Source organism: Solanum stenotomum, unplaced genomic scaffold, assembly GCF_019186545.1.
Source record: "Solanum stenotomum isolate F172 unplaced genomic scaffold, ASM1918654v1 scaffold27263, whole genome shotgun sequence".
NCBI lineage: Eukaryota > Viridiplantae > Streptophyta > Magnoliopsida > Solanales > Solanaceae > Solanum > Solanum stenotomum.
The window spans coordinates 61,231-73,384 of NW_026029438.1; the positions used below are offsets into that span (position 1 = coordinate 61,231).

At 32.6% G+C, this 12,154-nt stretch overlaps 2 protein-coding genes across 2 annotated transcripts; one reads left to right on the forward strand and one right to left on the reverse strand.

Annotated features, from left to right (window-relative positions):
• Positions 1-1,534: 1,534 nt before the first annotated feature.
• On the forward strand, positions 1,535-6,901 carry LOC125851571 (AIG2-like protein D). Its single transcript, XM_049531345.1, has 5 exons — positions 1,535-1,861; positions 3,245-3,317; positions 3,796-3,888; positions 4,522-4,605; positions 6,280-6,901. Exons 1-5 carry the CDS (start codon positions 1,740-1,742, stop codon positions 6,418-6,420), a joined length of 513 nt encoding a protein of 170 aa, XP_049387302.1. The 5' UTR covers positions 1,535-1,739; the 3' UTR covers positions 6,421-6,901.
• Positions 6,902-7,984: 1,083 nt separating this feature from the next.
• LOC125851579 (glycosyltransferase family protein 64 C3) lies at positions 7,985-9,075 on the reverse strand. Its single transcript, XM_049531355.1, has one exon. It carries the CDS (start codon positions 8,993-8,995, stop codon positions 7,988-7,990), a length of 1,008 nt encoding a protein of 335 aa, XP_049387312.1. The 5' UTR covers positions 8,996-9,075; the 3' UTR covers positions 7,985-7,987.
• Between the last annotated feature and the right edge of the window lie 3,079 nt (positions 9,076-12,154).

Consider the following 12,154-nt stretch of genomic DNA (forward strand, 5'->3'; position numbering starts at 1 on the left):
GTAATAGAAAGAGGAAAAAACATATAATAAAGAAAAATATGACAACTAAAAGAAAATCAGTATGGAGCATATATGCATGAAATCGTCACATCAACAATAAAGTGCGATCATGTAAATATAATAAACAACAAATGATAACAGATACTAAAAGTCAAAAACTACATAAATATGTTAATAATATGACAGACACAGTGCACTAGACTACCACCAAAGTCATAGACCACATAAAAAGATTGATACTAAGACAATCGACTATCTATTAACCTTCTACCTTTACTTGCGACCTTCACACCCTCATATCTAAGATCATATATTCGATAAATTGAAGATGTGTTATATTATAAAGATCTTGAACTAAAAATATATAAAATATACTTTTAATTTTATGATCTTAAATATGTCATTTAAAATAAAATAAAATTTATAAGTTGTTATATGCCACAGGGTTTGATTTATACAAGTTGAAATTGTAAGATTTTTAGAAGGGAAGGTTATATATTTGGTGGGCAATCAAAAAAATAATCACATTCACTAGTTATATATACAAATTTATGCATTATTATGTATAAAATATGCAATTAATTTTAATGTAAAAAATAAATAAATTTTGTCGGCTGTTATTTTGGTGATCCATTATATAAAATAATCATCTCTTTTAGAAATATCTCTTATCTTGTGATAAAAACATATTGAATTTTTTTAAATTATTTTGATTTCTCCAAAATGGAATCCTACCGGCTACCATACTGACAAAAAAAAAGCAACCAAACTTGAATTAGGTCCTAATTAAATATGTTAATGAATAATGTTCTATTTTATTTAGGCCATGCTAAAATCACTAGCCCACCTTCTTAAACTATTGCTAAAATAATGTATGTTAATTTGTTTTTATGTAAAAATGTGTATCTATAACACAAGTATTCATATTGATTTACTCATTTGGTGAATGTTTAATCCGAAAGTAATTGAACGTGAAATAACAAGTACTATGTATAATTAATAATTATTAACATAAAGAAACCATTATCTATCATTGCAATATGATAATATAAAACGTTTTACGTTTTATTTTACGTTTATAATACAATTAAGCATTTTCTCATAAAAGTTTTGAATTATAATTTAGGAATAGATTCATTTTTATGGGAAACATGTTACTAATTTTTTTTAATTATGTTTTGAATATCACATAAGAATTTCCTTTACTAATTGTTGTTAATACATAATTTTGCCAGCTTTTAAAAGAGAGATCTTGTAGATCTTTACGTATTTGTTTTTAATTTATTTTTAGATATAAAAGATATTTATTTATACACACAAAAAATTTATAATTTTTTTTTCTTTTATTCAATATATAAGTAATCATAACAAATCTTTTACTCCAAAATAATGGTGTAATTTAATAACTTTCAAATATATAATTTTTTTTAATATCTAAAAATAATTATTTCTTAATTTTAATTTATATAATTAAAATTAGATTTATAAATTCAAAAGTTAATTGAAAGTTTGATTTCGAAGCAGGATCTAACCCGAATCAAGAGTGACCAAGAGAATCAGATCCCAAGTAAGGGTCGAGAGTCGGATCTCAAGGTCAAAAGTCTAAGTCAGGATCAAGAGTCGAGTCCTAAATCAAAAATCTTGGGTGCAAATTGGGTCGTGAGTTTTTTAAGAAACCACAACCACAAGCAGTGGGATAAAATTTTAAAAGCAGGTTTTTCCGTTTTGGGTAATTGTTAATGGCGTCTTCTCCTCAGTCCGTCTTCAATGTGTTCGTCTATGGCAGCTTATTAGCTGACGACATTGTTCGTGCTCTTCTCAAACGCATCCCTCCTTCTAATCCTGCTATCCTCCACAACTAGTAAGTTTTTTATTCTAATTAAAATCATCAATGGTTCCATTTGTACGTAGAAAATGAGGGTAAATTCGTTTTTTCTTTAATGGGTATTGAGAATTGGCACAATTTTTTAAGCAGACAAATTGGAAATCTAATGGGTATTGGGAAGTTGTGGTTCTAGTTTCGAATTGGTTGTTACATATTGTACTGTGTTGTGTTGATGAATAGAGTGTTTGAATATGTTGTATCGTTTTCCATTATTACATAACGCCACACATGAAGCAATTTGAAGGACAAACTACAGGGTAGAAGTGTTATAAAAAGATAGTGTAAAGGATAAAGTAGGGTTATTAGATACTATTCAAAGATAAAATGAGAAGAAGAAAATTTCAAAGATAAAATGAGAAGAAGAAAATAAGGTAGCCACACAATCACACCAAATTGGTTCTTACGGAAAATGGGATTTTAAAGATGGATTTAACGATATGATATGAAGTAATAATCAAAACAAACACTGTTCTTTAAACTAGCTATGCAATACAATACAATAGGTAACAACAAGCGAAACAAGTTAAAGATTTGAAATTTATGGGTTTTGGACCACAATTTGTTTTTGCTCACTACATTTTCATTATATCAAGTGAATTCCTTAACATAACTACAATGTTTAAGCCAAAGCTACGAGGTTCTATCAAATCTATTGTAGCTCTGCCATTGGACTACTTGAATTTGAGTCTTGTGAATTTGAAACTGGTTATATGAAATTTCATGCAACTGATTCTGCTCGTGTTTAGTTTTTCTATGAGATTGAGCTACCTTCAGCATTGTTTTCATATTGCTTGGAAATGACTAATGAGACCTAATAGTGACAATGACTAAGCTAGTCGAGCTCAACTGTTTGAATCCTAAATCTTCATCTAGCTCCATTTGGGGCTGTTTAATTTAGTTCTGTATAAGTTATAATTTTAAGTCAAATCAAGAGTTCTCAGACACTGGAGCTCTCTATGTTTTCTATTGACATATAAAACACTAAACAAAAGGATAAGACTCATAATAATAAAGATTCTTGTGCGCACCCAAAGAAGGTTAGCGGCTGGGGTTTCCTTGTCATAAAAAAAAAAAAATAATAATAAAGATTCCTGACAAATACTGGATCTTATGTGTACCAAAATGACTACATGGGAGCTTTAGGAGATGTTTGGTAATGGATTTGCTTTAATTTTGGTTGTATACATTCTCAAGTTGTGTTTTTACCTGTTACCTAAATGCTCGGTGATGGGATTTCTTTTCCTGTTTTGCGTGTGTGCAATGCCAAGTTGTGTTTAGTTGTTGTGTGCATTGTTTCCCCAAGTGATAGAGGGATATATTTTTCTAGCGGTAACCGCTGATTCTGTTATTTTGGTGCAGTCATAGGTTTAGCATCAAAGGGCGTGTTTATCCTGCCATTCTACCAGTTGAGAACAAAAGAGTTAATGGGAAGGTTTGTTAAACTTTTAAATATTTTCTTTTGTTGTAGAGTTTCCTTTTTACGTTTTTGGTGTATTTATCTTTCTTTGTAGAGCATTGACAGGAAGGTCTTTTGAAGCGTCCTACTTTGTTATTGTAGAGCATTTACAAGCATCATGGCTGCAAACATCAATTCTAAACTTTTTCGTTTAATCATTTTTGTCCATACGTGTGATGATAACCTAATCAACAAGCATTACATGCTTAACCATTGAGCCCTTGCTCTTAGTAAGTCATAAGATAGCTTATATGTACTCTAGCTTGATGATTTCAATGGTGAATGGAAGGATGGAATGAGGTCCAGGCACATTGCATATACTTATAATTAACTACAAGAAGTGAGAACAAATTACTGATACAGTTCTTTGTCATTGTCATTGAGACCTTCTGAAAATTTTGGATCTATCCCTCCTGCAGATCTTCTAAATACGCTTGTTCTAACAAAATTGCAGGTTCTTTTGGATATCACTGTTCCTGAATTGAATATCCTGGATGCATTTGAGGACGTTGAGTATGAAAGGACGACTGTTGATGTTTCCCTGATGGTATTGATTCACTGAAGTTCTTAAAAAATGTGGCATTTATGAGTATTCTTTTTTATGGCTCAACTCTCAAGCACGATATGGAGCATGAGTCGATCTTTTTGATAGTTCAAATGTTCCTATTTATTGGATCTACTGAACTATTCGTGGGAGATAATTACTTCTGTGGACTTATTGAGGCAAATGATAAATTACTAAAAAAGATACCACGTAGTGAATTCTGTTCTTGCTAGAGTACTTGCATTTACGCCCACGTGTCCTATATAATGCTTTTCTATTTAATTTTTGAGCTTTTATACCATTGTTTCCTCATAGGTTTAGAGTTTAGTTTTAGATTGACAAAATGAAAATTCTAGTTCATTGTAGATTAGGGGTTTCAGGGCAGGTTTGTAATGAATTAATGATGACCATGAAGGACTATAACTTTCGTGGAAAACCCTCGTATTTCAAATATTCTAATGTTAGTGCATCATCAATTTATGTTTTGCTTCCCCCCCACCTTTACTAAAATCTACAGTGATTTATTTGGGATCACTCCAGTTTGTTTGATTGTGGCATGAACTTAGTGTGATAGTTTAATTTATTTTCAGTTTTGCAATTTTATTCAGTTTTATAAAGTATGTCTTCGTTTTGCAGGATAGTTCCAAGACATTGCAGGTTGAAACATATGTTTGGGTTAACAAGAGGGATCCAGATTTACATGGGGAATGGGACTTTGAGGTAAATTTGTGAGCTCATATCTGCCTCTCCCTTCGTTGCTTGTTGTACTAATATATGAAGAAGGGATATACTTTTTTCCTGTCCCGTCTTCGTTTCTTTTCATTTTGATTGGACTGTGCATTTAGAAAATGCATTATGTTGCAGGGTTTATATCTACTTTTTTGGTTGCCTGATCTTAATCCCAAAGTAGGTGGTGGGATTTGGTAAAAAATTTACAAGCATATAATCTACATATCTCTGCCTGTGAGTAGACCAGGAACTGAACGTGTCTCTGCATCTGCGTATAATAGGATAGTGTGAGATCTAGAACAAAATTGTGGAAGATCCATGCATGGATTCAAACACAGGAATCTTGGCCTCTTACCATTCCTTCCGCAAGTGGTTCCAATAGAGTTTTGTTGTGGCTGTGTCATAAGTTACCAACATATAAAGTCTTTGTTTACTGTAGAAACAAAACCTACAATGTAATCGTATATAATTTAGGACTTGTTAGGTATGTGTAATCTCTTACTTTTTTATGTTCTTTGAGCCATTTTGGTAAAAGTTCCTCTTTATTGCTTTTCTTTTCATTCTACATTTATACTCAATGAACTTGCTTCCTCGTAATGGCAAGAGTGCATGAGTTGATATTATTCCATTTGAAATCCTTCCCGATACCTCCCAAGGAGGCTCTGGTGCATCGGATCAACCAAAAAGGAAACTAGGGGAAAATATGCTATAGTACTGCTGTTCAACGGACAATGTTGAGAAAATTTGAGTTCTTGGGATTTTGGGTATAACAAAATCTGAAAAATCTTGAGAGATTTAAAGGCTGACTATCAAACCTTCGAAAAGCTTCTCCATTGAACTCCAAAGACATCGGAGTCTATTGCCAAAGTTTAGGCCAACTTAAATTGATATCTTGTCTTCACCTTTAACAATTAAATCCATTTCTTGTGGTTTAATAGAGATAAACTTTTAAATACCCCAGATTGTATAGTCTTTATTCTTCTTCTTTAGATTATGTGCACCCGAAATTCAAGAAAAAACAAGTGCACTTAACCCTTGCTGGATAACAGCAGTTCTCTAGCATGCCTCATGTTTCCATTGTGCTGCTTGATACTTTTGAGTTTCAACATCTATCTTCCAATAAGCCTTTACTAATTCTTCCACAATTTTTTGATATATAAACAGTTTTCATTTGAGCTTGAAAATATTCATAGTTTTCTCCATCAATTGGACTAATGGAGTAACTTCGTTGCTGATTGTTCTGTAGTAGCTTCAGTGAGGGATTTTATTTTTGTCACTTTAGAGAATCAAAAAGTATGAATTCATATAGCTTCACCGAGCTTGCTTCGAGTTGAGGCACAGTTGTTTTACTTCAGTAAATGGGAGGATTGTGAGTAGGAACAATATTAGGGGCCCATAACCCTCATACCAAATTATGTGCATGTGTGTGTGCTAGCAGTGGCGGAACCACACTTGTCCAAGGGGTGTCAATTGACACCCTTTGTTGGAAATNTGGTTTAATAGAGATAAACTTTTAAATACCCCAGATGTATAGTCTTTATTCTTCTTCTTTAGATTTTGTGCTCGAGAGAGAATTATAGAGAGTCAAAGTTGCTTCCTCTTAACTAATGTTCTGTAAAAGCAAGTCCTTAATTTTTTCTGTTGGCCTATGGAAATGCTTTGTAGGAATGGAAAGTGTTGCACAAGGGAGACTTCTTGAAAATGACAATGGAATTCAGTGAAGAAATGGAGCTACCTGAATCAAAAACCAGAGTGGCAACTTATGAATCCTTCTATGCACAGGAAGAGAACAAGTCCAAACCTTGATATAGCTGTAGTTGATAGCGGAGACAAAAACAATAGGTGATTTTTTCTCAAATGTTCTAGTCTTGGTGGACAGTGTTACCTGGTGCTTGTTGCTGGTGGAAATATTGTTAATAAAGCAACAAAGCCTAAGCCGCCTCCCCTCTTTATCCACCAAAAGAAAATACTAATAAATTATAGAGGGCAATTGAGCTCAGTAACATGGATATGTTCAGTTTGCACTGCAGAATATTGCTGCAATGCTTTTTTACCCTTTGGTTGCATAGGAGTGATTATTTTTCATCTTATGTTATTCATAGGACCATTTGTAGATAGTATTTTCCAAAAAAGAGTAGAATCTATTGTGCTTGTGCTCTAACTCTTTTTTTTGTTCCCTCCCGATATCCCGTACCCATATTGGGTCCCTTATGAATCTGAATTCGTGTTGTGTACCATGACCTATTAAAGGTGGAACACTTTTAATTATAATTTTTCTTTATGTCTTGGACGAACCCAAAACATCTAATTATGAATAAAGAGATACTATCCATTCTATCACAATCTTCGGGTGGTACTTGTGCTCTAACTAAAGCAAATACATATGTGATTTAAGAATGGATTGAATCAATATGCAATTTCCTTGCCTACATAAATTTATTTATAATAAGGGAAAATGTGTATCCAAGTGGTGTCGCTTTTGAAAGACTTAAAATTTTCTTTTCGTCATTTCAATGTACCCGAAAATATATGAAGTACCAATAAGGATTGGTGTAGGAGTAAGTACTCTTTCATCCTTAACTAGAAGTCTCGAGTTTGAGTCCCTTTGGATACAAATTGATTTTGTTAGGGAGCACTTTACTGGACATCGAAACAAGTTATAAGTTGTTTTCGAAGTTTAATAAATTCAAGTTCAATTTGAAAATTTTATAACCAAACATTGATGTTCAAATAAAGTGGTTAGGTCACTCTTCTCTTCTATTGGGGACATGTGATTTAGACACCAGAGACATGTGATTATACAAGTTATGACACATATTTAGCTTATCGAAGACATGACCTTGAATAAGAATATTCTTCCTAAGTGATTAGGTCACTCTTCTCTTCTATTGGGGAAATAGCCAATTCCCTCACTTCAATTTTCAATGACTCAATATAATGCTCATTTGACTATCGCATAGGTAAAGTGTTTATCGTTGGATGAGACTAAAGTAGCACATTAGTAGATAGTAATGCATCGTTTCACTTTCCCACCGAATAAGCTTGGTGGTAGTTTGATGCACCAAACCTATTTCTTCTTTCATACTAATAGTATTTGCACTATTCTAGTATTTGTCTTTCAATTTCTATTACATATTATTTCTTGTACTGTGTATTATCACATTATTTTGTTATTATTACTGTCTTTTTAAAATAATATTATGTAATATATCTCCTATTATTTGTTAGTATATCTTCTTTACTTATATATTTTTCTATGATATGGTTTCTTCTCTAAATTTAGTTTTTCACACAACTTTTTTTTTTAGAATTATACATTATTGGAAGAAAAAAACATATAAAATAAAATAAAAATTGGAAAATTCTCATAATTTCATCTAAAAATTTGTTTATCACAATACACCAACTTACCACCTTTTTCACATAAACCTTGTTCTCCAATGGCTTCCATCACTTTTCCATAGCTATACTTCAATGGCATCTTCTCCAATAACCTATGAAACTCACCAATACACTCTCCTCTTCTCTTCCTATGCTCTCCTTTTCTACTACTCAAACCCACTTCCCTTTCCTTCATACCTTCACCTTCACCTTCATTCCTTGCATCTCCCCAATCCCTCACTTTCTTCGCACCCACCAATATCGGACCCTTTTTCACTTGCTCCGCTATCACAAAGTTCATCAATATGTCTTCACAGTTGTTCTTTTCGTCTACTATGAGTTTCAGTTTCGAGTATTCTTTGTTGCATGTGTATTGATGGAGGTAATGGAAGTTTAAGATCATGAATTTTGTTAACATGATTGAGTATTTCTGGGTTTCCATTGTGTAGATCCAGGATTTATGTGTTAAGTCATAGTTATGAGATCTGACGAAGAATCCGATTAAGCGATCTGGGTTGGATTTCCAGATGTTGAAAGCGAAGTTTATTGAGTTTGTGTCCGGTTCGATATCGTCGTCGCAGATGAGGACGGATCGGGTGGTGATGGATGTGTGAGGGTGGAAACGGAGGTTGAGGCTGGAGGAAGGTTGACGGAGGATAGTGATTGGTGTTGCGCTGGCGGCGGAAAGGGAGAGGTTTTGGGAGAGATCTGAGAGGATTTGTGGCGGAGTTGAAGGGTTGCTCCAGAGGATGATGACAGCGGCTACGGAGGATGCGGCGGCGTAAGTGGCGGCGATTGAGTGGAGAAGTGGAATCCGATGTTCGGAGTAGCCGTTGATTAGTACCGTCGTTTGATCGGTTTGGAGTGATCGGAGATCCGCCGCCGGCCGGTTGCATGTGTCGGAAAGGCGTGGTAGTCCGGTTCGGAGTGAAAAGACGAAAAAGGGTATGGATAAGGTTATAATTACACGTAAGGAAAAAAGGGGGATTGACTTGTTCATTTTCAGAAGTTTTTAGCTGATAAGAGTCTGTTCTGTTATGGCAGTTAAAGGGAGTAATTTAGTGGCAATTTCGTGATTTTGTATACAAATAAGGTCATTTTGATACTCTTATCTGTTTAAGATTACATGGTTAACCCGAGCTCCCATTTAATCATAGATTTTATAGAGACAAGTAAGCAAGCGTTAGGCAAGTGCCAGTGGAGTAGGTTTATGTTAACGAGGACAAATCATATAATTTTGTATTTGTCCGTTTTGAACACCGTCAAATAATTGCTCGATCTCTTGAAATTTGATAAATTTAAGTTTTTGAAATATGAACGGGCATTTTATTCGAGAAAAAAATTAAGTTTTGTGAATAAAAGTATTAAAAATCAGATTACTTTAGAAGAATCTCAGATTAAAACAAAAGTTTTCAAAGATAATACAAATTTACATAATACTTTATATTTAAACTTTCGGTATATATTGTTTTCCTATGTATTATCGATAATTAAAAACTCATTACTTATGAACTGATTAAACTTTAAATATCATCCAATTTTTGGTTATTTTTAAGGAAAAACTACATAATTAGACATACGTAACTACCATATATACATATATTATCTATAGTTTAAAAATATTACTCTTAATACCATTTTTTAATAATTATATCATATATTTTAAAAAGTTAAATTAGATATGATATTGAATAATTATCTTAAAATTTAAACTCCTTAATAGAAGGTACATTAACAATTAACCTCCCTCAATCTCCTTCACCAACTATATATCTCCCCCCCNAACAACCATAATGAGCTGATGGATACACAATTGAAACCATCTTTCGAATACTTGAATGTCTATCAGAAATTATGCACAGCTCATCGGTATCATCTACATAACTTCTCATTTGTTCAAAAAAATATTGATACGAGGCATCACATTCTTTATCCACTACACAAAAAGCCACCGGAAAAATGTGATTCTCTGCATTTTGCGCCACCGCCGATAGTAAAACTCCTTCATATTTGCTCTTTAAGAATGTCCCGTCAACGGCTATGACTTTTCTCAATTGTTGAAAACCTTGAATCCAAGCCGCATAGGCTACAAAAAAGTACTTGAACTTTCCATTTTCATCAACCTGCAATGCCGTCTTACTTCCTGGATTTGCGGACTCAAGCATATAGCGGTATGCATCAAGCACTCCATACCCATGCTCATGTGTTCCCCTAACCAAAGACTTTGCAATCTCCCTAGCCTTATATATCTTCCAATAACTCACCTTACAACCCAATTCTATACGGAGTTGATTGGTCATATCTCTTGTAGATGGACCCTTACCATTAGGAAAACTATTTTTGAAGTATTTACCAAGGACTTTTGTTGTGGCATGTGGATTATGACTCGTAATATGCTCTGAACCACACGTGTGATACTTTTTATAAATTTTAATACAAAATCTGTCAGAACTTTTGAATTTCACAGCCCTCAACCACCACTTGCACTCTGGGTGTGCGCATTTAAAACAATACACACTACGCGAATTAGTCACCTTTGCAAGTCTGAAATCTTTTTTCAAGCAAGCAATATGCAATGAAGTGATTAGTTCATCTTTGTTTTTGAATGTCATTCCTATGTAAAAACCTGTCTCATCATCTTGAAGATTGTTCAACTGTTTTAACTGAGAACTGCCCCTTATATCAACAATAGGTGTAGGTGTTTGGTCCTCCTCCACATCATGTCCAATCTCATCATCTGGAATATTCATTTTCATCCCATTCAATTCATCATTTAACAGATTTTGTTGGTCATGTCCTACATTTTCAGTCTCTATCGATTTTTCAACAATGTACACCCTTAAAACGGGCCTAGTTGCATCACTCAGATAAGCACCCAAACGAAGTTGATTGCTTATCTTAAAAGGCAGGACCCTCTGATTTTCAAAAGACTTGTGCATGTAACTGATGACAAGATTATTTGGTTGACAATTTAGTCCACAATAGCTAATGATTGAGTTCACAAAATCATCATACAAAATATCCCTTTGGATGGTCATCAATACTGACTCTGACATGTCACCATCCTTCCAACGCCAAATAAATCGATTGTTTTTCTCAATCCATTCACCATAACAATCAACAGCTATTGTCATTGATTCTTCCATTAATATTACCTAAAGGAATTTATTAAAAATATTTAATAATGATTGTATAGTAAAGTTGAGTGGCTATATATANATACTCATGTATCTAAGTATTTAGTTTGTTGGATACATCATATATAGATAATAGATACATCAAATTAACGAATTTATTATTTTAAGAGTACTAAATGAAATTAATCAAATTACATGACCAAGATATACATGCTTTTGTTTATTACTAATAATATAATGAATTTATTATTTCAAAGGATAATTTTGAAATAATAAATTGAAATTAATTAATTATAGATACACTCCTTGATTTCCGCCTTATGATAAGCGATTTGATTAATTTAAATTTTCAGAATTAATTATTCATATATATCCTTAATTACTCCTCTAATTAAGGAAATTGGTTACAACCTATTAATTCAAACAAATAAAATATGTATCTCATACATGTATCTCCAGATTTAATCTTATGTATCCTAAGTATGAAAATATGGTAGAGGAAGTAATATTTGAAACTATCGGGAATCTTAGTAATTAGGACCTAAACCAGTGGGATTTATGTAGTTTGCCCTATTTTTAACCTAGGGTCCTAAAATGATTATATTTGCACTTTGCTAAACATACTTTAAAACTTAAAAGCCAAAAAATTGATTTTGAGACGCCTCAACTCTCAACTTTACTTTTTTTTTCTTCTTCTAAGTTTAACGATTGAAATTTTGATCGTAATTAGATATACTAACTTAATTTTTTTTTAATTTAAAAATAAAATTTAAATATTTAAAACTACGATAAATAAATCAAAATTTAAAATATTTTAAAAAATATATTAAAAAAAGATTAAAGATTTGATTTTAGTAATGATCGTATACAATTACATAGTAGTTACATGCATTGTCAATCTTAATTAAATAATCTGATTACATCAATCATATTAAATGATAAATAAAATATTTTGATATATTATAGTACCTAGACATGCAATTAGTGGTGATCTTACACAATTAAGCTAATAATTTATTTTT

Bases quoted from the DNA above. Each gene is read 5' to 3' on its own strand.
- LOC125851571 (XM_049531345.1), top strand. From the start codon at position 1,740: ATGGCGTCTTCTCCTCAGTCCGTCTTCAATGTGTTCGTCTATGGCAGC. The intron at 3,318-3,795 runs GTTTGTTAAACT...ACAAAATTGCAG, and splicing joins ACAAAAGAGTTAATGGGAAG to GTTCTTTTGGATATCACTGT. The intron at 4,606-6,279 runs GTAAATTTGTGA...AATGCTTTGTAG, and splicing joins ATGGGGAATGGGACTTTGAG to GAATGGAAAGTGTTGCACAA.
- LOC125851579 (XM_049531355.1), bottom strand. From the start codon at position 8,995: ATGAACAAGTCAATCCCCCTTTTTTCCTTACGTGTAATTATAACCTTA.